The 14,331-nt window shown below is 42.5% G+C and overlaps 1 protein-coding gene across 6 annotated transcripts in view; it reads left to right on the forward strand.

Moving 5' to 3' along the window:
* The window catches only part of PCNX4 (pecanex 4), a 34,349-nt gene extending 25,630 nt beyond the window's left edge, over window positions 1-8,719 (forward strand). For 5 of the 6 annotated variants that reach the window (XM_075843608.1, XM_075843605.1, XM_075843607.1 and 2 more), the window contains exons 11-12: window positions 2,047-2,233; window positions 6,944-8,719. In XM_075843608.1, the coding sequence (XP_075699723.1) occupies window positions 2,047-2,233; window positions 6,944-7,195 (439 nt within the window). In that variant the 3' untranslated portion in view covers window positions 7,196-8,719. Of the gene's footprint in view, window positions 1-829; window positions 1,162-2,046; window positions 2,234-6,943 lie in introns of those variants that run through there. The other variant, XR_012851297.1, reaches the window with a different exon arrangement.
* Window positions 8,720-14,331: the final 5,612 nt, after the last annotated feature.

A 14,331-nucleotide genomic window follows, 5' to 3' on the forward strand; every position in this document is an offset into this window, starting at 1 on the left:
TTCAAAGTGTTATGGGCAAATCTAGGGAAACCCTACAACCAGTACATACTGATGGGTGTCATTCTGCTGCGGTGACCAGGAGGTACTGACATCAATACTTCTTTTCTTGTACTTTTTGAGTGATGTAAACGTAAATTCACAATGAGAAATACAAAGGGAATTAGCATCCGTTGTGGCAGAGTGACCATAGTTGTTGGCAGGACATCTGTATAGGTCTAGTACCTCATATTTCTCTTCACACATTCGCATATGTATTGGTTTAATGCCACAGACCATGTTTTAATTGGTGTTTTATTCGATATGTAGTAGAAAAAAAGAACTTGAAAAATATTTTACAGGGGCATCATTTAGTTTAAAGGGATCCTGTCAGCAGCTTTGATGCCTCAAAACTGCTGACCGGTTGGTATAAGGGGGGGTTTAAACTTACAACAACATTTGAGTCCCTGGGGGAATTAAATATCGTTTTATCAGTCATGCAACTTGCATAACTGAGAAAAAAAGGTAAGTTTAAAATGCCCCTTCTCACCTCTATATCACCCTGTCAGCAGTTTTGAGAACTCAGGGCATCTTGCTGTAAAATTGCAGGACTACTGCAAGTGCAATGGTTCCCTATTGCCAGGAAACTGCTGGCGACCTTGCGAGAAATGCAAAAAATCCCACCTGCTCTTTGCAGCAGCCCTCCACACTGATTAATGAGGGGAAAGCCGCCCAAGAGAGTTTGGCCTCTCAATTGCATTGGGGTTGTCTAAAGCAGATAACCCCCTTAAGTCCATTTATAACTACCTAAAGTTTTAGGCTCTGTTTACAATTGTTATTCTCTTTATGTCAGGGCTTCCGGTATTGTTTAGGACAAGAATAGCGCAGTCTGAAGCACCAATCCTGCTGTCAAAAGTTTCAGAAACCTTACAGACCCCATTATCAGTTAATTGTTTCATGGGGTCAGAGTTCCGCTATGAACAGAAGCCATGACGCTAGTGTGAACAGAGCCTTACCTTGACACTGCTATTTTTGAGATCTGTACCACTCCTCAGCTAGACCAGTGCCCATTTCTGAGCTCTAGCTTAATAATCAGCCAATGGCTCTACATAGGAAATACTCTCTGCCAGACGATACATTGCGGACTCCCAGGTGACCATAACACACGGTGTATTTGTCATGAAGGTGAGGTAAAGACTTTGGGGGGAATTTTGTTTGTAGCAACGTTTTAGGTGTAAAAATTGGACTAGCCAGACTGGTCCGATCCTACAAAAGATCGACTGTAGCACAAATTGCTGTTGACTATGATATAAAAGGTGTCAGGATACGCAGAGCATGTCAGCTTGCTGCAATTGGGGCTCTATAGCCGCAAACTAGTCAGAGTGCCCTTGCTAACCAGTCCACTGCCAAAAGTGTCTACATTGGGCACGTGAACATCAGAACTGGACCATGGAGCAATGGAAAAAGGTGGCCTGACCTGATAAATCATGTTTTCATGTGGAAGGTCGGGTGTGTGTGTCGCTGGCGGAGGCAGCGTGTCGCTCTGGGCAATGTTCTGCTTGAAAACCTTGAGTGCTGGATGTTGCAGATGAGGTACAGCCCTTCATGACCACAGTATTTCCTAATGGCAGTGGCCTCTTTTAGCAGGATAATGCCCCCGCCAAGCTGCGAAAATTGTTCAGAAATGGTTTGAGAAACACAACAAAAAAATTTCAAGGTGTTGACTTGGCCTCCAAATTCCCCAGATCTCAATCCGATCAAGCATCTGTAGGATGTGTTTAGAAAACCAGTCTGATACATGGAGACCCCCACCTCACAACTTATAGGACTTAAAAGATCTGCTGCTAGCGTCCTCGCACCAGATACCACAGGGCACTTCAGAGATCTTGTGGAGTCCATGCCTCAACAGGTCAGTGCTGTTTTGGTGGCATGAGGGAGACCTACACAATAATAGGAAGGTGATTTTAATGTTACGGCTGATCTCGGTGTTTTGTGTAAATTTCTATTTCTTATAACTGCACCTGCTCATAAACTATTACCTTTGCCCAGTCTTTCACTTGTATCTTGTAGGTATACCTTCAAGCTAATGGTTGATAAAGCAAGTCTAGGACCCGTGGAAGATTTCAAAGAATTGCTCAATTATCTCGAAGAGTATGATAACGATTGGTACATTGGTCTGGTGTCAGACTCAGAGTGGCAGCAGGCAGTTCTGCAAGAGAAACCATATCTTTTCTCCTTAGGTCATGATCCAAACATGGTAAGATAGAATATTCTAGTATTTATCTGCATCAGAATTGATATAAATACAGCATGTAGAGCAAGTGTAATGGCCCTATTAAAATGATTCATAGTTAAAAGGGTTGTCTGAGGATAGACATTGGGCATATGGCTAGGATATGGCACCAATGTCCTACAGCTAGAAGTGGAACTAGGAAAGCACCATTCCACTTTGGCTCTGCTCAGCTTTCTTTGGAGGCTGCGTAGTCAGCCCATTATAGTCAATGGCTGACCATGCGGCAGCCCGGAAAAAGCTAATCAGACGAGCGATTGTTACTACGATCGTTCTTCCCCATACATTTCCATTATGTTGGCTGCACATCTGCTGATTGTTGTCCTGTTTACACAGGGCAATGATCCGGATTTGGCCTGTGTAAGGGCCAGTTCACATGTTGCGTGAATACTGCAGATTTTACGCAACCTAATTTGTCGCGGAAAGTCCGCAAAGTGGATGTAATAAAACAAATCTCATCCACACACTGCGTAAATACTGAGCGGGAAAAAACGCTCAGAGATTGACCTGCGGTGCAGAGTTTTATTGTCAACATGTCAACTGTATTTTGGATGACGCCTCATCCCAAGTGACCGCCCATGTGCAGCCAATCACAGACTGTAGCGGTGGTCATATGGATGAAACGTCATCCCAGGAGGCCGGCCTGGATGATGTCAGAGGGCCTGCCTCCTGGCTCTTCTGACTCTTTTCTTTGAGATTTCCAGCAAGGGAAACGAAATCTCGTTTACCTCCGTAATCTCGCGAGATTACGCGTGGCTTGCTGGAATCTCACAGAAAAGATTCAGAAGTGTCAGGATTCTGAGTACACATGACGTCCAGGCTGGATTTCATGTGTATTCATTATCAGGACACTTGATTAACGTTAATCTCTGTGTATGTGGCTACACATCGCTGCTGTGTAAATCAATGGAGATGAGTGTATGACGCTGACTGGTCACTGATTGGTCAGCGTCATACACGTAAACACGCCCAGTTAAAAACACAATACACGCCCAGTTCGACATAACGAAAAAAAAACGCCCAATTGTCCATTTCAAAGCTCATTTGCATATATATATAAAATAGCTCATAACTTGGCCAAAAATGAACGTTTAAAAAAAACAAAAAACGTTACTGTTATCTACATTGCAGCGCCGATCCCATGCAATAGGAGATAGGGATTTGAGAATCTGGTGACAGAGCCTCTTTAACCCCTTAATGACTGGGCCATTTTGCACGTTAATGACCAAGGATTATTTTTTGTTTTTCCACGGTCGCATTCCAAGAGTCGTAACTTTTTTTTTATTCCGTCGACATAGCCGTATAAGGGCTTGTTTTTTGCGGGACGAGTTGTATTTTGTAATTGTACCATTTTTAGATGCTTATAATATATTGATTAACTTTTATTAACTTTATTTTAGGAGAGAATTGAAAATAAGCAGCTATTCCAGCATTAATTTTCACGTTATAAATTTACGCCGTTTACTATGCAGCGTAAATAACAGGTTACCTTTATTCTATGGGTCGGCACGATTACGGGGATACCAAATATGTAAAGGTTTTATATGTTTTTTCTACGTTTGCACAATAAAAACCCTTTTAGAAAAAAATTACTTGTTTTTGCATCGCCGCGTTCCAAGAGCCGTAACGTTTTTATTTTTCCGTCGATGTGGCCGTACGTGGGCTTGATTTTTGCGGGACAATGTGTAGTTTTTATTAGTACTATTTTGGGGTACATAGGACTTATAGATTAACTTTTATTTTATTTTTTATGGGGGGAATGGGAGAAAAGAGAGAATTTTGACGTTGTTTTTTGCGTTTTCTTTGGACGCCGTTCATCCGGCGGTTTAATTAATGTGTTCATTTTATTGGTCAAGTTGTTACGAACGCGGGGATACCATATATGTGTATGTGTGATTTGTTTTGACTGTTTTACTAAATAAAACCACTTTTTGGGCCAAAAAAGTAGTTTTATTTGACTTTGACTGTAATTATTATTTTTTTTATTTCACAAACTTTATTTAACTGTTTTACATTTTATTTTTTTGTCCCACCAGGGGACTTCACTATGCGATGTGCCGATCGCATATATAATGCTTTGGTATACTTCGTATACCAAAGCATTATTGCCTGTCAGTGTAAAACTGACAGGCAATCTGTTAGGTCATGCCTCCGGCATCGCCTAACAGGCAGATGCTGAAGGCAGACCTGGGGGTCTTTGTTAGACCCCCGGCTGTCATGGAAACCCGACGGCGACCCGCGATTTCTTTGCGGGGGCGCCGATCGGGTGACAGAGGGAGCTCCCCCCTCTGTCAAACACATTAAATGCCGCTGTCACTATTGACAGCGGCATTTAATGGGTTAAACTGCCGGAATCGGCGCGCGCTTCGATTCCGGCAGTTGCAGCAGGAGCCAGGCTGTGTATAACAGCCGTGCTCCTGCCGCTGATCGCGTGGGTACAGTCTCAGTACCCGCGCCATCACAGGACGGATATATCCGTCCTCATGCGCGAACTAGCAGCTGCTGAGGACGGATATATCCGTCCTTCGGCGTTAAGGAGTTAAGGCTTTGCTAGGCTATTTATAAACAATGGGACACAGACACTTAGAGGACCTGTTATCTTTTCTTAGAACTCTGTGTTGTGCTGTTCCTCTTATTCTTATTGTAAATATATGAATAAATTGACAACTGGGTATTACCATTCCCCTTGTCAATATGGCGTGTCTCTACACAGACACTGTCCGCACTGATTGGACGGTGTTAGTGTGTAGAGACACGCCCCATTGACAAAGGGATTAGTAATTCCCAGTTGTTAATTTATTCATATATTTCCAGGAGGAATAATAGAGAAACGGCACAACAAAGAGTTCTAAAAAACAGATGCTCCAAAATTGTTATTTCATGGTGAATACAACTATTTACTGAACCAGACTTGTCAGGAGAAAAGATTTTTGCCAATACCTGCCCACAGTTCGTCTCAAATAAAAGGTAAACTTGAACTATTAAGAGAAAAATATAAAGCGAAAACCAAACTGTTTCACATAAAAAAAATTACAGAAGACAAAAATTCTATGTTCCCTTCAAGCAGCTTTAAAATGTAGCTAAAGGTTCGACGAACTTCTGACATGTCATAGTGACATGTCAGAAGTTTGGATTGGTGGGGGTCCGAGCACTGAGACCCCCACCAATCGCTAGAACGAAGCAGCTGAAGTGCTCGTGTGAGTGCTCAGCTGCTTCGTGTCTGTTCGGCTTTTTCCGGAAATCCGATGTATCGGAGTACGGGCTCAAACTTTCTATTGAGTCCGTACACGATACATTCATTTCCGGAAAAAGCCGAACAGACACGAAGCGGCTGAGCACTCACACGAGCACTTCAGCTGCTTCGTTCTAACGATTGGTGGGGGTCTCAGTGCTTGGACCCCCACCAATCCCAACTTCTGACATGTCACTATGACATGTCAGAAGTTCGTCGAACGTTTAGCTACACTTTAATTGAATTTGTATAGATGTGTTAAAGATAAATCCTGTAGGGGCTTGGCAATGACCATAAAATCCTAGTTAAATTGGGGTTATGATACGAGATGCTCCACAGTTCACAGCTTCTGACCCATATTGCACAATTACTGTTTCACCCACTTATAAACAACATTTAGATTTTTTACAAGGCTTTCCTTGTTACTGTTATTGCACTAGATAAGCAGCGGGAACATCACACCGCCAGGACATCTGCATCTCGCCAAGAGAGATAGTTGACACATCTTGAAAATAAGTAACTACAAGATTGTAAATCAGAATTTATTATAATTGTATTGCTCCAGTCCTGAATCTTGTAGCTAAGGCCACGTGCACGTGGTGGAGCTTTTTATAGTGGATACCTGCAAATCTCAACAGACCCCAAGGCGGCGGTCCATTAAGGCTTTGGCATTTTAGACAATAGTGCTGCAGGCCGCTCTATTGTTGTCCTAAAAAAAATACCAGAAAAGCCGTCCAAATTCTCAAACAGAAACAAAGCAAATCATCATTCCAAATATGTCAAAATTATGATTGCCATTTTAAGACCTGTCCAAAAAATTTCCTTATGTTGAATAGCCGTGTTCCCCCAATCTGCGGCTCTCCAGAATGGGAGTTGTAGTTTTACAGCAGCTGGAGAGCAACAGCTTTTAACCATTCTTGGAACTAAATATACAGCTATCTGAAAGGGCACAAAGGGGTGGTACACCAGTAGAAAGAGAAACTGCGCCACTCTTGTCCATAGGCTATGTCCGGTATTGCAGCTCAGCCCCATTCACATTAGAATATGCAGGATTGGAAGGAATAGAATCTAAATATCCACTGACATCTACGTATGGCAATATATTATATATATTTGTTATTGTGCATTGGCTTCCTTGCTTTTTCACATCCCTACATTATATTAATAAAACTTTTTTTGCTTGTGCATACTTGACTTTATAGGCATTCGGAATCAAGGTAATATCCTGCCATAGCCACGTTATTTCCTAGCAAATCCTCATGTTCCAGCAGTACTTATTATTTTTTCGGCTGGTCATGTGCCCAGACACCCAGCCCACAATTACTGATCTTTCTTGTTGGCATTACTACGCTTGCCGTGTGCATCTCTTATTGCTTGAGTTTCATGTAAATCCGGTTCTTCTCTACAATTTAGAAGTAATTGCATTATATTTATTTTGCGTGCAGGGCGTATACACTGGCAGAGTGCTCACCTTACAAGAACAGCTGGTGCAGATTGGAAAACTAAATGTAGAAGCTGTGCGAGGGCAGTGGGCAAATCTATCCTGGGAATTGTTGTACGCCACCAACGATGATGAAGAACGCTACAGTATACAAGCCCACCCTGTGCTACTGCGTAACCTAACCGTACAGGCAGCAGACCCTCCTCTTGGATACCCCATTTATTCTTCTGTACCTCTCCATGTACCTTTGTATTAATCCATTTGTACTGTGTTTTTGCATGTTCAGTGGAAAACACTAGTTTATGACCCAGTAACAAAACTCTAGATGCTGCTGTTGGTTTTTCTTTCTTTGTTGGTCATATTTTTATTTTTTTTATTAAAGAAGCACTCTACTTTTATTCTTTGCCCCCTTGTACATTGGTGTTTCAGTGGGGTGCTGTGTGCAGAAAAAGTACCGATCCCTGCATAATGTAGTTTTCAAGTCTGGCGCTGCTCACTTGATCTGCAGTCTGAGGCCTCGTTTACACGAGCGTGTGCGTTTTGCGCACGCAAAAAACGCTGCGTATGATGCGCGGCTGCAAGATTTTCACGCAGCCGCCGTCATTATGACACTCCGTTTGGATGTTTGTAAACAGAAAAGCACGTGGTGCTTTTCTGTTTGCATTCAGTTTGACAGCTGTTGCGCGAATCACGCTGTTCGCAACGGAAGTGCTTCCGTGTGACCTGCGTGATTTTCACGCACCCATTGACTTCAATGGGTGCGTGATGCGCGAACAGCGCACAAAGAAAGGACATGTCGTGAGTTTTTTTCAGCGGACTCACGCTGAGCAAAACTCACGGACTGTCTGCACTGCCCCATAGACTTACATAGGTCCGTACGACACGCGTGAAAAGCACGCGCGTCGCACGGACGTATATCACACTCGTGTAAACGAGGCCTTAGGGTATGTTCACACACAAACTCAAAAACGTCTGAAAATACGGAGCTGTCTTCAAGGGAAAGCAGCTCCTGATTTTCAGACGTTTTTTGCGCCTCTCGCGTTTTTCGCTGCGTTTGTTACGCCCGTTTTTGGAGCTTTTTTCAATAGAGTCTATGGAAAACGGCTCCAAAAACATCCCAAGAAGTGTCCTGCACTTCTTTTTCGTGGCTGTTTTTTACACGTAAAAAAACGCAGCGAAAAAAGCTCAGTCGGAACAGAACGCTGTTTTCCCATTGAAATCAATGGGCAGATGTTTGGAGGCGTTCTGCTTCCGATTCTTCGGCCGTTTTTTGGGCGTTTACGGCCCGAAAAACGGCTGAAAATAGGCCTTGTGAACATACCCTTACCTGTCTATGATTGCTGGGCTTTTCAGTAAACTGGAACTCAGACTCTTTGCATTCCTATGGAGCCTTGTTCTGACTCCCATGGAAAAGCATCCACAGCCTGCATTCCATTTTACTGAAAACCCCAGACTGGTCAGAGTGACTATCACATGAGCAGCGCCAGGCCCAGACCTATATGATACACGGATCGGTACATTTTTCTGCACACAGCACCAAACTGAAACACCAATGTACAAATGAAGGGGGGCAAAAAAAAAAGTGGAGCCTTTAAACTGCACGTTCTGATATCTTTCTCTTCACGTTACCTTATGTCCAATAGTAAATGTGACAGGCGATGTGAAATAGGTCATTACTTCCTCTGTAAATATGTGTACACTTTTTTTCAAAAATGTCTGACCAAAATGTGTATAATGTATAATATTTCTTTTATAAATTGTTCATTTTGATTCTAGTAAACCAGAGTTTGTCTACTTTTATGGGGATTTGTCCATTGCACCAAAATATGATTCCCTGGAATATGTTATACTGAAGTCCAGATATGGATTTATTTATTTTTATTAAATGAATGTATTTAGTATTTTTACACAACTTTCCAAGTCACATATAAAAAAAAATAATTTAAGATACAGCTATATATATACACATAGTAACTGTATCGTTCTGAACAACCGATTCAGTCAGTTAAGCTGAACTGACGGCTCGGCTGAGAGCAGGTCCTGTGTGTCTTACACAAGGATCCACCTAATACCGATCACATCTAAGTTATAAAGCATGGTCTTTTTTTTTTTTGTGAACTCCTCATCTTATGTGTGCAGCGGTAAATACGGCCAAAAGTCTGCACCAATCCAAATACTATTTGGTGCGGACGCTCAAACTGAATTCCATGCGATATCTGGATCCATTTTCAACAGCAAATCCGACCCACGAGAACGTACGCTAAGGGGATTATCGCATCACAAAACAGATGTTCATGAGTGCCTATGCACCACCTAAACTTCCATCCCTCTAACCAGCAAAGACCAGATTCCCTTTGAATTATTTTTACGCTTGTCAGGGTCCTCTTGGCGGATCGGAAATGCTGAGAGGGATTACATTGGCACTTTTTGTTTAAAAAAAACAAAAGGCTGAGCAGCCAGAAGGGTGTAATTCACACCGTAATAGTATTTGGTTTGGTCTCCCGATCAGAGAACTGCTAAGTGGGGGCAGTTGCATTAACATCTGATTGTATGGGCATCTTAAAATCATAACGTCACTTATAAAGCATGTCTAGTTTCCCAAAGTATTAGAGGTTTTAAAAAAAAAACTAAAAAAAAACAAAAAAAAAACCTCTGTCTGAATTCTCACCAGATGTTGCCTTCATAGCTGGTGTTTTTATTTTTATTATTATTTTCATTCTTGCCCAGCACCTGTTTGGGCGATGCATAAGAAACATGCAACCTCTAGGGGGGACCAGTGGAGAGAAGAGCCATGTAACGTGTAACATCCCCTACTACGAAGTGTTCAGTCTATGGGAAGTCACAAGTAGGCGATACATGACCGTGCTCCTGGTGGTTGAGACCGGCTTACAGAGACAGTTCAGCTACAGCTAGTCCATTAGTAAGTGACTACACTTACCGCAGTTACATCTATACACAATCTCAGAAAACCCCTTTGGCAGCAGATCATGCTTCTAGTTCACTATGGCGACAAACACTAAAGCCTTGCAGAGCTCGCTATGGATATAGCTTATAAATTCACATGTGCAGTGGGTGAAACTTGCTGTAAAATTTTTCAGCATCGTGTACAATCCGCTATGTTGTAAACCCCTATTCACTTGCATTGTTCTTTGCAGGCTTTCTTGCATATATAATCTGAATAAGGCCCCATGCACATGACCGTAAAAAAACTGTTTTTGAGGACCGCAAAAATTGACCCATTCACTTTCATTGAACGCGGACACCTTTCTGTAGCGCTACGGATGGGTGTCCGTGCCTTAGAACCGTGCCGGGAATTATTGAGCATGTCATGTTTTACAGGCCGTGCTCCTATACTTTGTATGGGAGCACGGCCCGAAAATGCGGTTGGCGGGCGGCCGGCTGTGCCCACAATTGCGGGCATGGTCGTGTGCATGGGGCCTTAGTGTGTGACCATCACTTCTATGGGAGTTCCAGAAACCACGTAGCTAAACACAGTCTGCTTTTTCAAAAGAACCCGTCCTGCTCATAACCCAGTGCCATTGAGCCCATCGACAGAATATAGGACTGGTCAGGAGGTCCTGTGCTAGTAATAGGTGAAGATACCATTAACGTCAGAAGAGAATACCCCTTTAAGGCTCTAGCTGACTCTTGACTGTTTTGAAAGAACTAATTGTAGTTTTAGAACCGCGATTGCCCCTAGGGGTGTGTTTTTAACGCAGTTTGTGCGAAATGCATGTTTCAGCTGCGCTGCAGAGCCACACGGTGTGAATAAACACTTAAGTTTTTTTTTCAGAAGGAATAGGTCTCTGCCTGGTTTTGTATTCGAGGGATTAATCCACCACCCGAATACAGAGGTGTTGAAAGCAATTGTCCAAAATTCGCCAGTGACATTTCCGGAGCTATGCGAACTAGTGACTAGTCTATCGAGGACCCGAAAGGACCATGCTGCCTTGGCAAAAAGCTGTGCAATTAACTAAATGCCCTTTTAGGGTATGTGCACACGTAAACTGCATTTACGTCTGAAATTACGGAGCGGTTTTCAGGAGAAACCAGCTCCGTAATTTCAGACGTAATGGCTCGTCCTCGCATTTTGCGAGGCGTCATTGACGGCTGTCATTTAGAGCTGTTCTTCATTGAATTCAATGAAGAACGGCTCAAATTACATCCAAAGAAGTGCACTTCTTTGACGAGGCAGTCATTTTACGCGTCGTCGTTTGACAGCTGTCAAACGACGACGCGTAAATTACAGGTCGTCAGCAAACCCATTCAAATGAATGGGCAGATGTTTGCAGACGTATTGGAGCCGTATTTTCAGGCATAAATCGAGGCATAATACGCCTTATTTACGCCTGAAAATAGGTCGTGTGAACCCAGCCTTATACTGGCTATCGGCGAACGCTCGTTGCCGATAATTGCCTTGTGTAAACAGGGCTGCGATCAGCAGATGAACAAGCAGTTGCTCGTTCATCTGCTGATAGTCTCGCTTTAAAAACTAAAAATATCGTTGGCAACACATCTCCCTGTATAAGAAGGGAGACGTGCGGCCAACAAGATACAAATATTACTAGCGATCGGAGCAATGAGCGCTCGTCCCCATTGTAGCTCCTTGTGAAAGGCGCAAACGAGCACCGATCAACGAGCTGTCTAGTTGATCGGAGCTAGTTTACACAGCCAAGGACTGGCCGTGTAAGAGGACATTAATACTAGATATCTGAAGAAATATAGGAGGGTTCCTCCAACTCACCTTTGCAGATATGCTGAGTCATTCAAGCACGGATCCCCGTGTAAGCACAGGAAGAAACAAAGAATTGGATCCAGCGAAGAGTCTGTTAGGTTCTGTTAAAATGTAGGAATCTTTTTCCAAGTTTTATTAAGGCAAAAGGATAAAACATGTGCAGTGAAAATGTGAATAAATTCCCAGATATGCAAGAGGGATAAACAGCAATTGGAGCGGTGCCTACGCTGACTGTGTCCTTAGTCATGGCTGCTGTGACTAAGGACGCAGTCAGCGTCAGAAACGCGTAGGCACCGCTCCAAGTGCTGTTTATCCCTCTATTGCATATCTGGGAATTTATTCACATTTTCACTGCACATGTTTTATCCTTTGCCTTAAAATGTAGGAATCTTCTTCCAAGTTTTATTAACAGAACCTAACAGACTCTTCGCTGGATCCAATTCTTTGTTTCTTACTAGATATCTGACTTGTTATTCCTATTAGCAGGAATACAAAAAGCTTTGCCGGTATAAAAGACGTGTAGTGTATAATCACTGGGCGGAGGGAACCTGGAAATACTTATGTATAGAATCACACAGTCCAAGTCCAACTCAAACCCTTCGGCTTCATGTACACGACCGTGCCCGTAATTACGTGCCGGACGTTTTTATTGGCCGTGCTCCCATTATACATTATTAGAGCACATGTCCTATTTTCTTCGGCAGGTTTCTACAGCACGTGCAACTTCCCGTAGACATACGGGAAGATGTCAGTCTGCCATAGAAATGAATGGGCCCGTAATTACAGGCGATTTTACGGTCGTGTGCTCGGGGCCTCAGGCTACATGCACACCTTACTTAACCAATATGGAGGACAACCAAAATACCCCTCTATAAAGAAACTAAATAGATATCAGTAGGTCATATATAATATATTATATGGGGGGAGGGCATATATTAGAAAACGACCATGACTACGGGTGACATCAGCGGTGACTCATAACATAAGAATAAAAACCTAAAAATAAAGTCAAAACCATGCTTATATTGATAAAATATATAATTTTATTGGTACAAAATATAAAAAAACAGTTTATATTTTGTACCAATAAAATTATATATTTTATCAGTACAAGCATGGTTTTGACTATTTTTAGTTTTTTGTTTTTTTTTACATGCACACCTTGCATCATTTGCTTCAGAAAATAGCTATCAAAAGCACACCTAATCGTGTTTTTACATTTTGATGCATAAATAGGTGAATTTTCATGCTTCGGGTTTTAATGAGTTTTTCTTTAGAACTAGTCAGATGCGTTTCCGCTTGCTAATTGTAAGATAAATGGACATGCTGCAGCGTTTATAATACGCACCACAGGTCAATTTCCATGCAGAAAAAAAAAACAAAAACAGTGTAGATGAGATTTCTTGAGATCTCATTTACTTTGCTGGTACTGTATCACGCTGCAGATTTGCCACATGCAAATACGCATTGCGTGCATTCGTACGGGTTCCCAAGTAACGTAAATGCTGCGGAATCTGCAATAGAATTCTGTGTGGAAATCCCACAGCATTTACAGTAGAAGTGGATGAGATTCAGAAAATCAAGCCCAAGCTGCAGGAAAAAAAAAAAAAAATGCAGGGTAAACGTTAATAAATTGACCTGCGGTGCAGAATTTAAATCCCTTACCCAGAACTCTATGCTTCTTCCTGCAGTTCAGCCTCTTGGGATGAGGTTTCAACAAATGTGACCACTGCAGCCAATCACAGGCTGCAGCATCACATGGCCTGCAACATCTTTGAGGCCAGACTTTTTTTTTTTTTTCCTCAGCGCTGCTTTCCACAGCAGGTATTCTGCCTGAAAATTACAGATGGAATGTGCTACGGGTTGATGCTGATCACTAGTGTGCGATTTATTTTTTTCAAACATTACTTGCAAAGTTCTGTGCATTTTTCTAAGTATGCTAATTTGGCTATACTTGCCAAACGGGAGGTTACTCTTCACTCTGGGCGGTGTAATTTTTTCTGTATGACGTTATCCAATCAGCATCATACAGTTCCCAGCCCAGCAACACAGGGTAATCATAGTAAACAGCTTCCATGTCCCGACTGTTCACAACCGTTGATAGCTCCAGTAGTTTCACAACGATCCTGGTGCCATGAGACACTAGAATCTCATCTTTAATATGCCACCAGAACAGCTGTTCTAGGTGGTCCACAGCCAGAGTTATGGCTATTTGAAGTGATCCCCCTTCCCTCCAGCCTCAGTCTCTCACACTGTGTGAAGCAGCTTCATGCGGATAGGACAGCGTCAGAGGCTGTAAGGAGACTCCACCTCAGGAGAGTCGCTGGTGTTGACGCCCATTTGTCTCACTTGCATATTTAGAAAAAAAAGCTCATAACTTTAATATAAACTTTTTGGAACAACATTTTCACTAGCATTATCAGTGTGACAGCGCCTATTAGATTAGCTAGGAGATTGAGCATTACTGAACTAGTGACAGATCCTCTTTAAAGTTTGTGTAACTCAAGAACTGGCCAAAACCTAGCAGCAAGATGTCACAATTAGGGTATGGTTTACCATCGTGGCCAAAAACCCCACCGGCCATTGTTGAGTAGACCTCTACCTGCAAAATCATGTGGCCATTAAACGTCAGTTTACCTGTAAAACCTCATGGCGAT

Source organism: Rhinoderma darwinii, chromosome 12 (assembly GCF_050947455.1).
Source record: "Rhinoderma darwinii isolate aRhiDar2 chromosome 12, aRhiDar2.hap1, whole genome shotgun sequence".
NCBI classification, from domain to species: Eukaryota; Metazoa; Chordata; class Amphibia; order Anura; family Rhinodermatidae; genus Rhinoderma; species Rhinoderma darwinii.